Source organism: Penicillium nucicola (genome assembly GCF_028828085.1).
Source record: "Penicillium nucicola strain IBT 29836 chromosome Unknown utg000001l, whole genome shotgun sequence".
Lineage (NCBI taxonomy): Eukaryota > Fungi > Ascomycota > Eurotiomycetes > Eurotiales > Aspergillaceae > Penicillium > Penicillium nucicola.
In genome coordinates, this window is record NW_026643125.1 from 2,194,597 (window position 1) to 2,213,177 (window position 18,581).

The window sequence follows — 18,581 nt, forward strand, 5'->3', positions numbered from 1 at the left end:
CCCCCGCATTGAAGCATGGGCCCAGCGCACCGGGTCTTGTTTCGCAGCCGAGAAAACCGAACTCATCCACATCACCAGGAAGAGAAGCGAGCAGCTCCAAGGCCAAGTGGTTATGAACGGGAAGACAGTCGAACCGTCGTCCACCGCCAAACTGCTAGGAGTGATCTTCGACCACGAGCTCCGCTGGAAGGACCACATCCAGCAAGCGATCAAACGCGCAACCAAGGTCAGCATTGCTTTGGGTCGACTGCGGCATCTGCGCCCTGAGCAGATGCGACAGCTCTACCAAGCCTGCGTTACCCCGGTCGTGGACTACGCGTCAACAGTCTGGCACGACCCTCTACGAGACAAGACTCATCTCCGACATTTGAACACGGTCCAGAGGATGGTGTTGATCCGCATACTATCAGCTTTCAAGACGGTGGCCACTGCCACCGTGGAAGTAGAAGCACACATTCTACCAACGCACCTCCGTCTCCGCCACCGAGCGCAGAACACCATCGCAAACCTCCACACTCTGCCGCGCGACCACCCCATGTGGGACACACTGCGGCGAGCCCAAAAACGTAGGGACAACATCGGATCGTACGCTCGTTTTCCACTGGCGGAAGCCCTGAAGACCATGAAGCTCGAAAGATAGGATGAACTAGAGACGATCGACCCACGACCGCTACCGCCGTGGCGAACCGAGCCCTTCTCGGAGATTGAGATCCACTCAGACCGAGAGACGGCAAGGGCGCGGGCAGACGCCGTGCGCTCCACGTCCGCCACCGTGGTCTATTCTGACGCCTCGGGACGCGAAGGCCACCTAGGCGCTGCTGTCGCTGCACTCGACAACGACCACGAGGTTATCGAATCCCAGCAGATCCAGGTGGGTCCCATGGACCGGTGGTCAGTCTACGTAGCAGAGCTCATAGGCATCTTCTACGCTATCAGTACAGTGCTCAAGATCAGTCACCAGCGGCCAAGAACGGAACATAACGGAACAACAACGGCAACGATCCTCTGCGACAGCAAATCAACGTTGCAAGCAATCCAGAACAAAGGTTTCCAAATGGCGGGAATTTCCCTGCTTTATATACTCTATGTCGTTTAGCAGACTAAGTCTTGGGGAGCGAATGTGTTACATGACCGCGTGAGTAGATGTAAATCTGTAGATAGCTCGCTCCCTTGCCCTCTATCTCTCTTCTTCCTGTCTGTTTTAGCGCTTCAGACAGGTAATTCGAAGCCCAGGAGTAATTGATCCAGCTATACACGACTCCAAATTTGGAAACACAAACCAATGGATGATAGGGGCTGAAGATGTCAACAATTCTTTTTATGAGCGCATCAGACGCGACGCTAGGACAAAAGGGATCAGAAAACAGCGGGAGATGGATATCCAATTATTTAGCGCCTTCCACAATCCATCACATTAAAGCATGCTCAGATCCCACGAGGCAGACTCTTATGAATTCCAAAGTAGTTTGGATCAGCGTTAGAAGGACACTAGTGCATCTTAAAAACGGCATGAACTTACCCAGCAGACCTGACCAGTGGCTGAAAACACTACATCTTTGGGTTGCCTGATGAGGGTTTGCGCATTTATGCGCAAAACCTCATCAGGCAAGACGAGGCAGATATACTAAAACGATAAAATGGCGCCTGACCGGTTGGAGTAGACGCATTGGGATGACTCTTCGGATTGCATATTTGTCACATATATGGGCTACCCCGCTTTGTACCATGAAAGAAAAGCACGGACAGGTACGCAGGGCCATATTGGGAATTTTCAACTACTCTATCCATCTTTTTGGACTCTCCACCGACTATGTCTCAAAAAAAGCGGGTTTTTCAATTCGAAGGCAATGACAATGATTATATAGCGTTCCTTGAGAGTCAGCTTTCAGCTGCACTAAGCCAAGGAAACAGTCGGGTTTCTAGTGACTCGGCGACTTCGCTGTGCAATGCTTCCAGCAAACATATTGTCGCATTCTGAGTCGAGTAATCCTACGACTGCATTAGCGAACTCTCACCAGGGCACTTTGACTTTGACATCAAAATCGTCAACGAATCCTCAGCCCAGAGACCATCAAAATGGATGTTCAGTGTCTCAGGCTTCTTGCCCAAGCGGCCCTGGTTCGACTGAGTGTTCTCCTTTGCCGACTAGAGATGATCTCAAAATTCTCTACTATGACCCGATTCAAAATCGCGACATCGATCTTCCCGGCAACATTCTCTCCAAGCGGCCATCCTTTGAGAAAACGTCGGTTGTTGAGACCCAAGGCAAGAAGGAGCTCAGACATTTCATTGAAGAAATTACGAAGAATGATCATTGGATTAAGAAGAAGAAAGATCTTGGATTATCTCGCCCAGAAACCAATCAAAATACCATCGACGCCCTGTGTGGTGGACTGTTAGCCTCAAACCTGGACAATAAGTCAAACTTATACCCAAACGAAAACCCATCGGAATACAGCGCTTTGATTATGCGAGTATGCGACTATGGCGCGTTGGCAAAGGATAGAAAAATACAAGGAAATCTCCTCCTTCACATTGCCAAATACCAAGAGCTTGTGTTTGTGTCGTTATGTGTTGTCATGCTTGAAATTGGAACTCCGATTGAAAGTGTGGATTGGATGATGCGCCGGTATATCAGTGATACTAGCCCATCTAACCTCCGGCGACTTCGATATGGGTGTAAATGGGTAAATCGGTGCATTTCGAAGTTGTTGGAACGGAACTGGGGGTATTCAAGTTGGGAAGCTTTTCTATTATGTTGGTATTCTCATTGAAGGAGCTTCTTGATGCTGACCACTTCAAGTCCCGCGATCTATCCAACAATACGGAAGGTTTGCATACACGAAAAACAGTTACGAAACCTTCGTGACAGATATGGGGACACCCGATCTAGCACTTCCTCTCGCTGAGGATGGCTTCAGTCCGTACTGCCTTCCTTGTTTCATCAAGATAATCGCCGGCAATAATAAGTTAAAGTAAGTTGAGCTCGTGAATATTGATAAATACGTGCTTATTGATACAGGCTAGTTGATATTTGCAATAGTTTGGGCTATAGCATCCTACTCATTTCTCCGATATACGAGAACTACTTCAATAATGCCCCCCTGGACTTCAATCCTTTCACACATGCATACAGCGAACCCATCGTGGATTTCAATCCATTTACATATGCATACAACGACTCGGTGGTGGATTTCGACGCCTTCAACCAGGTGTTTCCTGGTGGCGCAGACCATTCGTGACACAAGGGAGGGAAAGAAACGGATGAAGCGTATAAGCCGGCAGGGAGGCTGACGAGAATGAACCCTGGTTTAGTAGCTACATGCAAGAGACAAAAGAAGAGATAGTAAGGTAAAAGCTGGAAGCGGAGTTATTGACCCATCAATTTGTCCCAATGCGATCAGCTTAGGCACATGTTAGCTATGGGAAAGGGCCGGGCGGCTTTCCTACATACCTTGTGATATGGGGCACAGCAAAGATAGCTGCGAGCCTAGGCTCAACTGTAACATTCCCATCGATTCTTCTCATCAAACCATGCTTGAAAGCACCTCCCGGCTCGCTTCTGGCTGATTCTGATATGTTGCAGATAGGTATAATGTTGACGGGGCCGGGTAAGTTCTCCCATTTGAAAGATGTGTGCCACATCCAGACTGTAAATTTCCAACCCTGAGAATAGAATTAGTAGGTCATCATCCATGGAAATTCCAACCATACTGGAAGGCCAACTGTTCTGAGAAGAGGCTGAACGAAAGGCGAAACCTCTTTGTGCTCATACTCGAGATTTCCCTTCCCATCGTCTTGGGACTTTATGCTGGAGAGTGCTAGTGCGAGAGCATCTAGCAAGATCTTTGCGTCTTCGCTGAGAGATGAGTCTGTCATGCTGAGTCGAGTTAGTACAAGATATGAACGAGTATTGTAAACTCCGGCAGTAGATCTCAATTGTCCAACGTGGAGTCAAATAAAGCGATAGAGTATGCAGATGGATGCGTGTACCTCTTTGTTCAAGCGAGAAAAAGTTTGAAGCGACCGAGGTGTAGATGAAAGAGGAATGAATTATCGTCATAGAATACTGGAACAATCGCGGGGTGAGAGGGGCACTTTGACGGGTCCCGTGACTTTCGATGCCCGTCTTTCGTCGTGGGCGCATGACAACCTTGTGAGATGACAGCCTGACCAGAGTATATAGTACTTGAATGCCAGACCCCCATCCTGATGCGAAAAATGCTAGAAAAAATCCCTACCAATACCCGACATGTACCAACTTGGAATCTGCGAGAAAGATTTTCCTTGTATTTATTATCCGAAATCTCGTTCCAAGGTTGTAAAGGCATGCTTACGTTATTGTTTGCTTGCTTGCCGAATGGGGACTGATCGCATATATGCGATCAGTCCCCATTCGGCAAGCAATGAATGAATAACTCCATTTACTCAACCACTCAAACTCGAACTACTTAATAACAACCTCATGGGCGGCGCCATATAATATCGGCCCCATGCCCTAGGTTCAAGACATACCTTCACCGAGATATCGCCAGCCCAGCGATCTATGGCGCACTGGCGACCATTCACAGGGTTTCCTCTCCCCGGATGAACTGCCAGGAATATTTGACCGAGACTGCTCAACATTACTACCGAACCCCTATGAACTCCGTCGGTCAAACGTACCAGCCATTTTGTACAGAGTGAATGGATGACCTCCATTTTATAATGGATTAAAGGCTCTATAAGTCCGAACTTTTGTCTACAGTCTACGCTAGAAAACTCATCTTTCTTTTTCTCTACTTATATTTGTATGTACATGCACCTCAGTATATTTGTGTTCTTCCAATAAGAGGTTGGAACCATGTCTCAATTATATGTCAACATTTTCCATTTAGCGTTTTGGAATGATCTGATCGGATGACGAATTGATGTACTGGCATTAATGGACATGCCCAAGTAGAATCCGATAATCGATTGAAAATAAAGATCAGTTGAGCCAACTTTGGGGCTGCTGTCCGCACTCTAGCGTTTTATGACAAAGTATCCAGATTGGGTGAATGATGAAAAGCCTATTACCAAAAGTCATTGCGGTAATTGACCGCTTCCTTGGTTTTTCAAAATCTACTGTTTTGTATGAGCCTGAAATCTGATCTTCGTACTTCGTTCACAATACTTTTCTGGTAAAGCTGAAAGCTATCTTTCGGGATCCCTTTCGATGTACCGAACACTAGAAAGCCTTTGCTTAATTGGTATAAATTTGAGAGATATTCCGTTCAAATTCAGCTTGGACATCACGAATGCATTTTTAAAAGATCACTCCCCGGTCATTGATTCCGAGACCTTGACACCCTAAAATCAAGAGTTTGTTGCTCCCTCCCGCAATGGATCTCAAAAGTCTTCTCGATCGTCAGGGTTCTCCACCCTTCCCTGGTGCTCCACCGCAGCAAGGTCCTTCTGCATCTCAGCACAACTCAAAGCGGTCAAATGGCTACATGGAAAATTCGATTCCATGCAAATTAGATCTCATAACAGGATCTTCGTCGGAAGCGAGGAAGCGAAGAGCAAACCGTGATGCATCTCGGCGATTTCGCAATCGCACACTGGAAGCAAAGCAGCTCAAGTCATGCGTGGAAACTCAGAAAAACAAGATCAAATTTCTTCAAACGCAGCTTGAGTTTTACAAATCTGAAAGGAATCACTATCGTGATGAGCTTCACCGCTATACTTCAGGCCAATTGCCATCAAGACCACCAACACCGCAACCCATACAGTCTACATGATCCCAAATCGCCATCTTCTAGTACAGCTCAACGAAGACGACCAATAGCAATATACAGGCGGTCTTTTGTGCTTTTCTTGTTCCAGCTTGAATTCCCCAAGTGTACTTAAAATCCGATAGTCTTTACCAACTGGGGAGATATCGTGTTCACATCTACTCTGTGAGATTCCTTAATTAAATCTTTCATGAAGATTTTCTTTTCTGGGTTTTCGGAAATACGATTTGGTTTTTTCTCATTCACGATTCATCTCGCACTTACATAGCAAGTAATCCGAAAGTGATATTTAAGATACAAATGGGGTTAATGAATTCAACTGGTCCCTCAAGTCGGAACGAAATAATAATATAGATTCCCAATTTCCAGCCAAAGGGTCAAGGCACATAAAATCGGCGCGTATTTGTGTAGTTCAAAATCATATTGATAACATAATGTATTGCCATATTTTTTTCTATTTGATTTGGGGTTGCTTATTATGTCATAATAGTAATAAAGTCTGTAAATTATCACTCACAAAACTTCTTAAATTTCACACACCAAATTAGCAAATGAGTGACGGAAAGGACTGGCTGCATGAATGTATCTTTTGTGAGCTCTTCAATCGCTACGCTCTTTTAATTCTGTACTCAGAGACCGATACATGGCGATGATTCCATACCTCGAGATAGATATAAAGTGATTTTCTTCTGTTCTTCAGCGTCCAAAAAAACATTTTTATCAACATGAGCCACCGCAATGAAGATAAACTCGGTGACCCTTCCCTACTCGACCGAATCGAGAGTCTGCCACCGGAGCTCATAGATTCGATTATCGAAGCCAGCATTTTCTCTGAACCAAACGGATCACACGAGGCCCTACACACGATGATGGAGCTATATCAAGAGCAAGTGAGAAGCATTATCAAGTCAAGAATTGAGGCTGTCTTCCAGAGTCGCTCGCTTCAGAACCAAATCATAGCAAATTGGAAGATGTTGCCTGATTTTTCCTATGATGAACCAAACCGGTTGAAAGTGGAAAAGGACGCATCCTACGACTTGGCCTCATGGTCTATCAAAAAGTGTTCACAGTGCTTCCAATTCTTGCTTCGTCGAAACACTATTGAAGCTGCATATTTCTGTCACACAGGAGAGAGCCTCTATTGGATTGCATATAAGGACAACAACCTCGAGCAGGGAGCTTTGATAGTAGCATCGATGAGCTATGAGAACCTGCTTCAGCCATTTTTGATAGATCGGTTGGGCGAACATAGCAAATCAATTTTGCAATCTTCTACATGGAGTGAGCCTTGGTTTAGAATTTGCTGGGAGCGCGTGAAATCACAACCACAGGGCGCATTGTCATCACTTGGGCCTTACGAAATTGGGCAGATTTGTCGCTTCGTGGATCCTGGGCTTGCTCAAACGCTGTTGGATCAAGGGTTGGAGTTAGGAAACGCCAACAGATCACCCTGGATCCACGTGGTGGCACAGGAAAACCCAGAAGCAATGTTTGAGTGGCTCTGGAATAAAAATTACCAGCCCCCTGGAAATATCTTGGAATATGCATCGACATGTTGTTGCACCAAGGCTGCAGGCTGGCTTATTGGTCACACTGAGTACCAAGACTGGAGTCGAGCTCTCTTTATTGCAGCTGGGAACACGGAAGCAAGAAGCGCGGAACTGTTTGAAGTCCTGATTCATCAAGAGCACTTTTTATCAAAAAGTGAAGTTTTGGTCTGCGATGTTCTCATCAAAATTGTGGATGAAGTGTGTGCGACATCCGATCAGTTTCACCTTGTTTACCGAGAGGGAATGTTTCCGGATTGGAAGGAGGACGAAAACGAGTTCCATGTCACAATTTTAGACTTACAAAAGATCGCGGAACGAAAGATCCGAGCGCTCAACCGGGTAGGTAGTGGAGTTGGACTTGTGGGCATGAAAGTGAAAACAAGGCACGCTGGATTGCACCAGTTGACGGAGGCTCTAGAGAAACTTAATTGGTGAAGTGTAGTTCACTGATAGTGATTACAATTTTTGCCAATATGTGATTGGCATTTGCGATACATGGATAGTAATGACTCTTTTGCCTTTTATGATGTGATAGACCATAGCACACTGCTGCTAACTTATAAAGTACCGTAATTCTACCCTAGGATCCAGTGGACTTTTCTTTTGGTTTTTCGCATCGATAAAGATGAGAAAAATTACTGTTCAATGGCTGGTAGAACAGACTTTGGGATGGATGCATTTTCAAGTTAGTGTTCCAGTCAATATTGCGTTTTGCTGGTCCCCAAATGATGATTCAGGTACGCATTAAACTTCACACGGATAACAATCCACCCCATCTTTGCTGACGTACGAAAAAAGACATGGAAAGAAGGCGCACCGACTCTCACAATGGGTCGCAACGATCAAACTCGACAGTTAGCGGCGATTGCATTGTTCTTCCAAGTCCACATTCCTTCCCAGAGATTCAATCCACCTCGACGATGAGACCGCGACTCGATGATGAATGCAGATCGGTGCAGCCAATATCCTCCTAAACCATTCTCCTATCATCGCACTGCGCCACTTGAAATGCCCAGACCTATCTATGAGTCTCCAATGAGTCTCCACCGAATACTAGTGTACGAAAGAGTGAAACTGTCGGGTTCCGCACCATATTTGGAACGATCTGGCCCCATTAACGGTAATACCCTAGAGCAACGACATGACCAGAGGGCTTGAGCCCATGATGAGCTATCTCTACATACTGGCGACAATGCATGTCTGTGGTTTCGTGATTTGGGGATTCACTGTTCCCAGGACATTGTGGATCATGAGAAAGGTGGACCAGATTTTGTCTTCGTGTTTCACAAATATGTTATAAATTTATAGGATATGGTCAACCAAATACTACATCGGGTGTTTTACAAATTCAAGTCTGATTCTAAATCGATGTGAGCGGACCCTTTGAAGCCAGGGTTTGATGGATTTTGATCCCTGTCCGAGCAGGATCTCCCAGAGAGCCACAATTTTGTTCAAAAGCCAGCTTGCCCCGGGATTTCAGCTGAAGCATTGTAAGACCAGTTCCCTGCAGCTACCATGGATTCTTCTCTTGGCACTCCATTATCTCAGACACCCGCATTGGTTCATGGACGCCTGTCATTCTCACAACTACTTTTCATACTTTGTTATACACATCTTCTTTCATGTCTACCTTCGGCGGTTGGAGATTACCGACCGATCCATGATCTACTCTGCCGTCACAAAAGGGACTGGGTTCCTTGCATTGGCGGGGAAGAGTTCCTCTGAGATGAAGCAAACACAATGGCACACGACCGACCAAGCGACGCAGAGAATTTGGAAGCAGATTCACAAATGGATGCTATCGCAGAATCTTGTCCCACCTAGTATATCGGCAGCGGAGCTTCGAGACCACCTGTGTTCTCTTCTTTGTCAGATCGAACAAGTATCCGCCCAAGGCCTTAATGCACTCCAGCTAAGGCGCGAAACATGTTTGGTACCAAGAGTACCTGTCAATAGCAAGGGAAGCGTGGTGCTTCTCTGCATGAGTGTTTCTGTGGTCTCAATCGCATCCGAGATCACCACCTTTGGCTTCACGGAGGACCCATGCGCTATGCGATTGATGCTCAAACATCTTCAGCAGTCGGCGCTATTCCCAGATGTTGTGTATTTGAATCAGATCAAGCCAGCGATTAGCTCACTCGAGTTACTGTTGTGCAGTGGAGATGACCTGATGGGCTCCCTACCCCAAACCAACACTCCGGTTTATAACCACTCCGCGAGGAGTGCATACGCGACACAATCAGACCAGTACAGGCAAGATACTGGAGTCCAGCAATCATATTGCATTTCGCAATATGAATTTACAGAGCATTGTGAGGAATCTTACGGGACACTGGCCCCCAGGAAGCGCCGGAAAATGGCCACTGCAAGGGGTACTCAATGACAGAGGACATGGAAGACGGTAGAGTCCTGATTAACCTCGGTCATCAAACATTTATCGCGGTTCACTATGTGGACGCAATTGCAAATTCAGACCAATCCTTAAAGTCGACCTAGAGGCTGTTAGTAGTGGCTCAAGGGGGGTTATGTCTGATTATTAACTGTCCAATAGCGTTGGTGCCCTCCAGCTTTGAGATAGTAGCTCATCGAGTGTAGATCGATCAAAAGCAGCATTCATACGGCTTATTCCATGTGCATATGTGGATTCCATGGCCCCAAAGAGGAGATCTGTGTTCAGATGCTTGAGCATGGGAGATAGTCGCAACGATGGACGTAAACAATAACCAGTGTGTGCTTCATTTTCAATGATCTCAAAGTGAGAAAAACCTACGCTAGCCTGGCTTCATGGCTTGTAAGTACCCTGCTTACGTGCAGCTGATACATTCGAACTACAAAGGACCCTCGGAAAAGACGTCACCGAGGATGGAAAATGCCTCAGAAAGAAATATTCAACATCTCCAGAACAGTCGAATCTACTTCGATGCCGCGTCAATCTTGCTCGAACTGATCACATTTTCCACAAATAGGTGCAGGCAATGGTGGCCACTTCCTGATTAGGAATCTACTCGCGTAGATTCCTTTCTGGGTTTAAAACCAGACTCGACCCGCCGGCGATGTCCGAGGTACCTCTTCAATATTATGTCTCAGCGAATATTTGATTTCCATGGCGACGATCAAGCCTACATCAACTTTCTCGAATGCCAGCTGATCAGCGCTCAATGGGCTAGTCTCATGGACTTTCCCAATCCTGCGGGTGAGGTTGTCATGCAAGAGCCGCCTTCCACGAGTAGCATTCAATTTGTGCAATACACTCCTTCGTTTCCTCCAGCCCGTTCTCAAACTGTTGAGCGAGGTGAGCCACCGTGGAAGAGGCAGCTTGACGACTTCATTTCTGCTCTTCCCACCGAGAAGACCTGGGACGAGGCGAGGGAAAGGGCTGGAATCAATACCTTAAACAAGAACCAAATGGCGGTGCGGCTGATGCTAGGTCATACGAATCCTCTTGCATTCCGCTCGGCACAAGACACTGCGATGATCTCTCGCACACTTCCATCAGAGAATCAGGACCTGGTGGAGAGAGGCTACCAATATGCACAGTTTATTCAGTACTGTTTGGGTGATCTCGACTTCAAGAAATCTGTGGTATCCTTCCAGAGCTTGATATTTGCCAGCTACTGCACAGTCTTGATTCAAGTTGGAGTATCGAAAGCTACGACAAATGATATGATGAGGCAATATATCGATCGGAACAACGATGATAGCACTCTCGAGGGGTATCGTCGGGGGGTGGTATGGATCAATCGATGCATTGCAGGTCTCCTTGCCAATGGCTGGGGGCACAAGAGCTGGGAGATCTTCCTACTCGGTAAGTCTCACGATCCCCGACGTGACTAAGACTAAGCACGACTGGTTTAGAGAAGCGGTCGTTGGCACAGTTTGCCCGATTCGCAGCCTACGACGCGCAAAGCTACGAACAGCTGGTGCAGCGGCTACAGAAAGCCAATGTTCCATTGCAAGAAGAGGGCTGGATACCATACTGTATCCCCTGTATCGTGCAGTGTTTAACGGGCAACAACGTTGAGTTCGTCATCACCGAAGCCATAGAGAATCTCCACTGACCGGCCGTGCTAGACTGCGGCGCATATGTCAAATTCTTGGCTACGGACAGCTCCAGGAATCCCTCATCCTATCTTTGTCCTCCGGGTTCCTGAATTCCTTCAAACACTTGGCTGGCGAGCCAGCTGAACAATCGGTTGGTACCAGCTTACCACCCGCAAAGGCTTCGCGGGAGTGAAATGGAACTATGTCTGCTCCATCCTCTCTCCCACGACCAAAAAGTCCGCCTCAGGGCTGATCACGATATCCATGTGGAATATGTAATAGTATCCAAGCAGCAGCGTTTCGACCCCGTCCCGGAGATTGATGATTTCAGGCACACCGGAAAGAACCTTGATGGGGATCAGGAAGGATGTACGGTACGTGGAGACCATTTTGTTAATGGATGTCCGAAACATCTTGTACTGGCGTCCCTACTTTGATCAATATGATTCCTGTGGCGTTGATCGTGTCTGACGAACTTGTAACCCCATCACTTCGAGGAGAGGGTTGACCAACGGTGCCAGTCTAGAGACCTCGTAAACTCGGTTTCTATGTTCATCGAAAGTGTAGTCTGCCCCCGGGATCCGAAATGCAGAGACCCATTGAACCAGTAGCCGTCGGTGAGACTCGGCCTCCCGCGTGAGCAGGAGAGGACCAACCATTCTTCTTGGATAGAGTTCATTTCCCATCTGTGCCATGGCAACGATGTTCTCTCAAGCCAGCTGGATTCGAGATCGAGGTAAATATCATGGACTGGCTGGACCACGAACCAAGATTGGCTTACCCGCTCGCTGGACCATGGCTCAAAGGGCGGGCGGGGATCGCGGACGGAATAGAATCACGTGAAAGGACGTGTTTTCGATGTCGGCCCTTGGGTCAGAAATTGCTCTTCGAGGACACACTTGGTTGCGTACGCTGTGAATTGGAACGTTCAGTGAAGAAACTTGGATGCACTAGAATATTTAGCACGGATTTGAGTTATATATCCCTGCATTGAGAGCCGTGGTCCTTCCAGATTTACAACAAGGCTTCTCATGGGATGTGTACTCTTAATGGTAATTTCCCGAGCCTGTGTTGTGATACTTGAAACTTTGCCACGTCCAGAAACCCGGTTCTCTTTTAATATACAATCAATTTCAGGGCTAGTTTGGACTAGCTTTTCGCGTAAAGTATGTCTTGGAAATGGCTGTATAAAACCCTTTCCCCCCACACGCAATGGCTCCTTTACACAATTACCGGAGCAAGCCTTATCTCAGAGCGGAGCCAGGACGAAGCAAAAAGTGGGAAAGTGTCGTACACCCTCTCGTTCAAAACTTCTTCTCGCTTCGCATTGCAGCGAGCGACCTTTTATCTGCGCAGATATGAAGCCAAGAAGGTATCGCAATGACATCGCTTGTATCTTCGAGTTGGTCATGACCGACAGCCATTTCTATCAGCTTGCAGAGATGCTGTTGGGCGGACTTACCGCCACGGAAATATCCCTGGTAGCGCATCTGCTCGGGATAACAGACAGTTTCCTTTACGCCAACAAATACCTCAATCCTCTCAGGGAACTGGATCCTTTCATGGTTTATTTTCTGCCACTTATACAGCAAGGCAATCGGCTCCTGATTCTTGGCGATGGTCTTGTTGCCCTGATGGAGAGAATCCAGTCTCCAGCCACGTACTGGGGTAATCCGGTGGCTGCACCGCCGGAGATTTGGATTGCGGCTATTTCGCCCACTGAGCCCCATCATGAAGCATCGGAAGCCTCTCATGACTATTTGATTCATCCGGCGGAGAGCAAGTACCTGTCCAGAGACCCTGATACTAGCATGCCAACGACGCGCTCCAAAGATACATCCTTGTTTCTGAGACCTCGACATCCTAAAATCGAGAGCCAGTGGTCGAAATACATGTGCACCGTGGGCTCATGCTCTTTTGAGATTGATTGGAATGATCTGTATAGCGACATACAGCCCACATCTACTCTTCCATACATCGACGCTACAGAGGAGCCCCACAAGATCAAATTCTCAAGGGCCGATGCCACACTGGAGTTCAAGTCGGATATTCATAATGAAGATCGCTCGATGGTGCTATGGAAGAAAAAGCACAGCCTCGCTTCAAATCACCTTTTCACTGGGAGGGCATTAGATGAAATTGGGAGGAATATCTTAGACGAGGTGAAGTTTTCGTTTAAGTTTCCTTTCGGAGGATGAATTCACGGATTAAATTCAATGCTCGACCTGTCCTTACTGGATACATGTCTTCCATTCAGACCGAAATGAGCTGCCGTCGGTAATGTTCTAAGAGTGTATTCATGCGAATCAGTTCAAAATCGAGCCAGCAGATGAGTCGTTGATCATTCGTCGCGTAGACGGACCGCGTCACCAGGTTGTATCGGTTTATCATTTGAACCAAAGCGCTGACTGCAGTCTCCAGATATGAACGACCGATTTCGGCTGCAAAAAGTGGATCAGAGCTCAACAGACGCAGATGACTCGCGTCAGAAAAATGGTCACGGATTCTCTTGACAGTGAGTTCGTCTTCAACTGCCAAGTCAAATTGATTTTTGCCCAGAGAAATGGCCAGGATGATAGCATATTCGAGACCGGGTTCTATTGATTGAATCTCTGATTGGATATGGGCTAGGACATGGCATTTGTCCGATCCATGGTCGCAAACATCGCAGTCCAAAAAAGCTTGGATGCGCATGGTCTAGGCGTCGGTTGTCAGTCATGATAATGGCAGCAACAAGCCGGCAAGGGATACTGACTATAAGACGTTCCATCCGAAATCCCCTGTGCCACACAGTAAAGAGTGGCGAAAAGCTTTCCATACGAATATTTTTGGGGGGAACCGCAGCTAGATATAGTGCAATTGGTCTCTGTTGGGAGACAAATAGTCACCGCTAATCCGCAGGAAGCCTCGTCCGGTGATGTACATTCGAGTCCAAAAAAAGGAATCTATTGGTGACATAGTATAATATAATTATTATTTTGGGATGACATAGCGCCATTGAGATCAATTTCAAACAAAATGTAAGTACGTATACCTCGCCGCCTCAAACGGCATTTCCTAGTCGTCGAGTATACCATGGGAACGAAGCTTTTGTGCCCAAACCATTTGATACATCAGAGCCATCATCGACTTTAGTGAGGCGGTGTCGGTGGTATTCGTATAATGAACGTAGATGTCACGGCCCTGTGTTTTATTGATTTGCTTGAAAAGGCCGCCAAAATATTCCACCGCACCCCACAAGGTGGTGTCTGAGTCGTTGAATTCAGGAAAATGTCCATAGATAGGTGAATGACGAAGCTTTTCTTCGAAAATATCCAGTTTGTCCAAGACAAGTAGAATGGGTTTGCTTTTGAAGTAATCGCCATTGGCGAAGGAGTCGAAGAGCTTCATTGCGTCCCGCATCTCGTTCTGCTGTCGCATTAGAACTCAAGGTTTAACAGTTTCGGAATCGACACGCACAGTGCAGTGACCATCATCTAGAGACTGGTCATAACTCGATAGCGGGACCACAAAGATAAGGTAATCCACGTCTCCAAAGCACGGCATCCACTTTCTTCTTTCTAAAGATTGACCACCTAAATCCACGATGCGCCAATTTAGGTTGGCTTGCGTGAAAAGGATTTCGGTAGCTCCTCCACTTTGACCATGGATGCGAAGAATATCCTGCAGTGAATGCTCAGAGTTGCCGTCCGAGGAAATTATCCGCATTTGATCGACAATGGTCGATATGCCCGAATGGTCGGGCCCTAAGACTCCAGTCTGGTTAGAAAAACTTCCCATGAAACAAATTGATCTGGCCCATACAGTACGCACCCAATAAGAGAAAAGTGGTAAAATTTCTCGCTGCTCTCTTTTCCGATTTGATAATTCCGTTGATATGAGAGCTACGACGTGATGCTCCATCGTCCCCATTGCTTGCTGTGGTTTTTAGTCCTATCCATCCGGCGACCAAATTCAATGCGAACATGAGTTCAGATCTGACAAGTGTGTTAAAAGGACACTGATCGCTATAATTTCCGGGGTTAATGATAAATGCTTAGTCACAAGGTGAATGACGACTCGATTGCGCACCCGACAAAGATGGGCTATCGAGTCACTTGTCGTCGTTTCCAACTTAACCGTACATTGATACAGCAGGAACAGCTGGATATATCCGTGACCAATAACTTCACCTCTTATTACTCCCAGAAAGACCAGTTGAGTTACAACAGTTCGTCTTGCAGCAACTTTTGGCAAACCTATTACGCCGTGAATGGAACTACCGCATGTCATAACACGCCCCCCTTCACCTGTCACCGGTTGTGGAATAACCCAGGACTGCCCTGAATAAATGAAAAAGAAGAAAAAACCATGGTAGCAATTTTCTGCACTTGTTGCCTGTCGATCCGAATAGCCTCCTGACCCGGAAATCTCGAAAGTCACAGGACATCAAAGCGACCTGGGACGTTCAACAGTATCATTTGTCGATAGCAAACTTGTCTTTCACACAATCCACTGCATGCATGCTCATTCCCGAATCAATCCAAACAGCGCCAAGGATGGCTTCCACCGTCGTTGCACGAGTGCCCAGTGTGATGTGGCCTTTTTGTGCCGGATGCCCGTTTATAAAGTCGTCTATCTCAGACGCCTCACCTTTGCAGCTCAGGTTTTTGTTACAGGCATTAGACTGCAACATATCGTTTCCGCTTTCTGCGTCTAGTTAGAAGTAGTGATACAATTGGTGGACCACAGCGCAACGTGCCGATAGTATCTTCGCTATTGTACCATTCATCCAAGAGCGAAGTGGACAGAACGGAATCACCAAGAAGTGCCAGTCGCTTGTTGCCTTGCAGGGGACGGGTTCCAGCTGGATGCACAGCCTCTTCCAATAGCTCAGTGGTATTGAAGTGATAGCCAAGTCGATCTTGAAGCTCTTCCATTTTGAGTAGACCTGATATTCGACGTAGGATTCTTGATGGATAGCTCAAGCCGCGATCAAATATCGTACTACTTATGTATCTCAGCGTGGCAAAACTGCGCTCCTCAAGGACCTGTCAAGTGTTTATAAGAGAAAAGACAGATGAAAGACAGACTAATCATTGACTGAAGACAACTTCCGTTCACGGATGAGCCGAAAATCACCAACTTTGAATCAGAGACCAGGAGACCAAGAACATGGATGAAGGCTTCTCTATTGACCGGATCCGAGCATGCCAAGGTGCATGAGATGTTGCCACAGAGAAGCGTACACCTGTACCCCGCCAGCCGATGACCAAATCTTGATAGTCGGTGAAGAATGCCAGCCTATACTAGTACGGTGACATAGACAACCGTGGTGAAAAAAGGAACTCTATTGGATTGACAAAGAGGAAACAAAAAAATGGCTGAAGTCCTCCAGGATCACACGTGAGAGGTTGAAAGTGACGGGCAGAGCTTGGATTGGTGCTGAAGGATCTTGACGCAAATATTGAACAACAAAACCTGATATCACGCCTATGACAAGCAATCACGAGATCAAAAGCATTCAGAGTTCCCAGCTTCCCACTATGTTCTGCACAAAGACCTGTGGATCAAGAAGTGGCGTAGAAATGGAGGGGTGAATGCGAGACAACGGAACCGAACTCGAGATGGTAGCATTGAACTCCACCCTGGGCCATATAGCTAATTGGAATAATGATCGTCCAGCGCTCTTCATACTTTGCGTGGTAGAATTCTGCGAGAGGATGCCATTTACTTGATCACGTATCCTCCATAAGTTGCTCAGCATTGACTCGACTCGTGGAAGGAAGAATGGATACTCCTCAACAGCCTCTTCAGTCTCTATATTGAGCTTACTGAGCCGGATTTCGATCCAGTCTACCCGATCCAAAAGCAAGAATGCGGATACATAAAGGAAAATATCATCGCCGCAGGTGTCTGGCGATAATGGATCTGGCCCCATCCAGCTGAAGGCTGGGAAGTTTTCGTAGCTGGGATAGAAAACATATTCGATGGCAGAAGTCTTCTCGGCCCCATGTTGAGCAGGCTCCGGCCATCTGTCGAGCGATGAATCTGAGGAGACGGTGCTGCGACTTTCGGCAAGGCAAGGTGGCGGTGTCGGCATATTGGGGAATTCTCTCCAGATTGACTCCAGATCAAGATCCAAATCGTAGTCTAGAAAGATCATCAGCGCCGACGTGGAGTACTGAAGAAATATAAATTGACCAATTTGATCAAGCTGCTTCATTGTTGTCATGATCACGTTGACGGAGAAAGTTAATGGAGATAGGACTTGAGGGTTTCATTGGGTCTAAATAAATATCAGAATGGCTAGCTTTTCTAGGCTAGAGCATCTCATCGAACAGATGAAGTAAAGAAACCTAGAGAGGCCCTCAGGCTTTGGCCATGTCCAAGAAAAGTCTATGCTACCCATTGATGTGTTCTCCTGATGAACATGCAATTCGTTTAGTTCAATTTCTGTTGGAGATGTGGATTGGTGGTGAGGTGTCGGGAAGGCCCGCTCATGCCCCACCCGTTGAACTTTCTACCGGTCGGTCCTGCCGGCATGGTTTAACATAAGAACCGCACCGGTCACACCGTGTTCTTTGCCCTTATGCCTCGAGTCTTGGTCGAACGAAGCGAACATAGCTCTTCTGTTCCGGCCGAAACTCATTGCATCCCACTTACCTGAAACGACTGTCTCTCACTATTCTGCAATGTTCCGATAACGCCCTGTTGTACAGAGAAGAAGACCTGACGACGATCCCACAGCAGCAGCTCTTGGTGATTGCAGCACTGCTGGAGCCTTTCTTTCTCCGCCACCAGCCATTCCTGTGAGCTTTGCAGGAAGCGACGTTCCTCTTCCAGGCGTATTTTGCTGGCCGACTTGATCGTGTAGCAGTCCCACAAACACAGATAGAGGTCCAACAGCTCGACAGCGGACGATGATAAGAAAGAGGTACATGTATCGTGCTGCAGGATCTGCATCATATGACTGGTCAGTGAGCAGGCTGCGTTGATCGAAGTGGTCTATGTTTTTATTAATGCTGGCCACGACAGGACAACGTAGAATCTGACCTTTGTCTCGCCCGGTGACGCTCGCTTCGAAGAGTCTATCGCTTGTTCGGAGCCCTCTTGCACGCCAACTGGGTTGCCCATCTGATCGGAAGATTCACGCTTCCTTTTATTCACTTGTCCTGCAGAAGGGTCCATTGAACTGTCGATACTCTGAACTTGGTCGTTATTCAGATGATAGAGATAGGAAGCAAGACGCAAG

At 47.0% G+C, this 18,581-nt stretch overlaps 9 protein-coding genes across 9 annotated transcripts; 4 read left to right on the forward strand and 5 right to left on the reverse strand.

Annotated features, from left to right (window-relative positions):
* Positions 1 to 2,076: 2,076 nt before the first annotated feature.
* Positions 2,077 to 3,242, forward strand: N7511_000832 (uncharacterized protein; the record flags this gene model as incomplete). The annotated part of the gene is made up of 4 exons (XM_057123257.1): positions 2,077 to 2,087; positions 2,150 to 2,679; positions 2,804 to 2,975; positions 3,044 to 3,242. The coding sequence occupies 4 exons, from the start codon at positions 2,077 to 2,079 to the stop codon at positions 3,240 to 3,242; spliced, it is 912 nt and encodes a 303-aa protein (XP_056988990.1).
* Positions 3,243 to 3,678: 436 nt separating this feature from the next.
* N7511_000833 (uncharacterized protein) lies at positions 3,679 to 3,879 on the reverse strand (the record flags this gene model as incomplete). Its single annotated transcript, XM_057123258.1, has 1 exon — positions 3,679 to 3,879. The coding sequence occupies one exon, from the start codon at positions 3,877 to 3,879 to the stop codon at positions 3,679 to 3,681; it is 201 nt and encodes a 66-aa protein (XP_056988991.1).
* Positions 3,880 to 6,481: 2,602 nt separating this feature from the next.
* Positions 6,482 to 7,741, forward strand: N7511_000834 (uncharacterized protein; the record flags this gene model as incomplete). The annotated part of the gene is made up of 1 exon (XM_057123259.1): positions 6,482 to 7,741. One exon carries the CDS (start codon positions 6,482 to 6,484, stop codon positions 7,739 to 7,741), a length of 1,260 nt encoding a protein of 419 aa, XP_056988992.1.
* A 2,643-nt stretch (positions 7,742 to 10,384) lies between these two features.
* Positions 10,385 to 11,140, forward strand: N7511_000835 (uncharacterized protein; the record flags this gene model as incomplete). Its single annotated transcript, XM_057123260.1, has 1 exon — positions 10,385 to 11,140. One exon carries the CDS (start codon positions 10,385 to 10,387, stop codon positions 11,138 to 11,140), a length of 756 nt encoding a protein of 251 aa, XP_056988993.1.
* Positions 11,141 to 11,547: 407 nt separating this feature from the next.
* On the reverse strand, positions 11,548 to 11,736 carry N7511_000836 (uncharacterized protein; the record flags this gene model as incomplete). The annotated part of the gene is made up of 1 exon (XM_057123261.1): positions 11,548 to 11,736. One exon carries the CDS (start codon positions 11,734 to 11,736, stop codon positions 11,548 to 11,550), a length of 189 nt encoding a protein of 62 aa, XP_056988994.1.
* A 969-nt stretch (positions 11,737 to 12,705) lies between these two features.
* On the forward strand, positions 12,706 to 13,545 carry N7511_000837 (uncharacterized protein; the record flags this gene model as incomplete). The annotated part of the gene is made up of 1 exon (XM_057123262.1): positions 12,706 to 13,545. One exon carries the CDS (start codon positions 12,706 to 12,708, stop codon positions 13,543 to 13,545), a length of 840 nt encoding a protein of 279 aa, XP_056988995.1.
* Positions 13,546 to 14,404: 859 nt separating this feature from the next.
* N7511_000838 (guanine nucleotide-binding protein alpha-2 subunit) lies at positions 14,405 to 15,055 on the reverse strand (the record flags this gene model as incomplete). Its single annotated transcript, XM_057123263.1, has 2 exons — positions 14,405 to 14,758; positions 14,807 to 15,055. 2 exons carry the CDS (start codon positions 15,053 to 15,055, stop codon positions 14,405 to 14,407), a joined length of 603 nt encoding a protein of 200 aa, XP_056988996.1.
* A 748-nt stretch (positions 15,056 to 15,803) lies between these two features.
* N7511_000839 (ribonuclease III domain-containing protein) lies at positions 15,804 to 16,266 on the reverse strand (the record flags this gene model as incomplete). The annotated part of the gene is made up of 2 exons (XM_057123264.1): positions 15,804 to 16,032; positions 16,112 to 16,266. 2 exons carry the CDS (start codon positions 16,264 to 16,266, stop codon positions 15,804 to 15,806), a joined length of 384 nt encoding a protein of 127 aa, XP_056988997.1.
* A 584-nt stretch (positions 16,267 to 16,850) lies between these two features.
* On the reverse strand, positions 16,851 to 18,517 carry N7511_000840 (uncharacterized protein; the record flags this gene model as incomplete). Its single annotated transcript, XM_057123265.1, has 3 exons — positions 16,851 to 17,543; positions 17,993 to 18,334; positions 18,383 to 18,517. The coding sequence occupies 3 exons, from the start codon at positions 18,515 to 18,517 to the stop codon at positions 16,851 to 16,853; spliced, it is 1,170 nt and encodes a 389-aa protein (XP_056988998.1).
* Between the last annotated feature and the right edge of the window lie 64 nt (positions 18,518 to 18,581).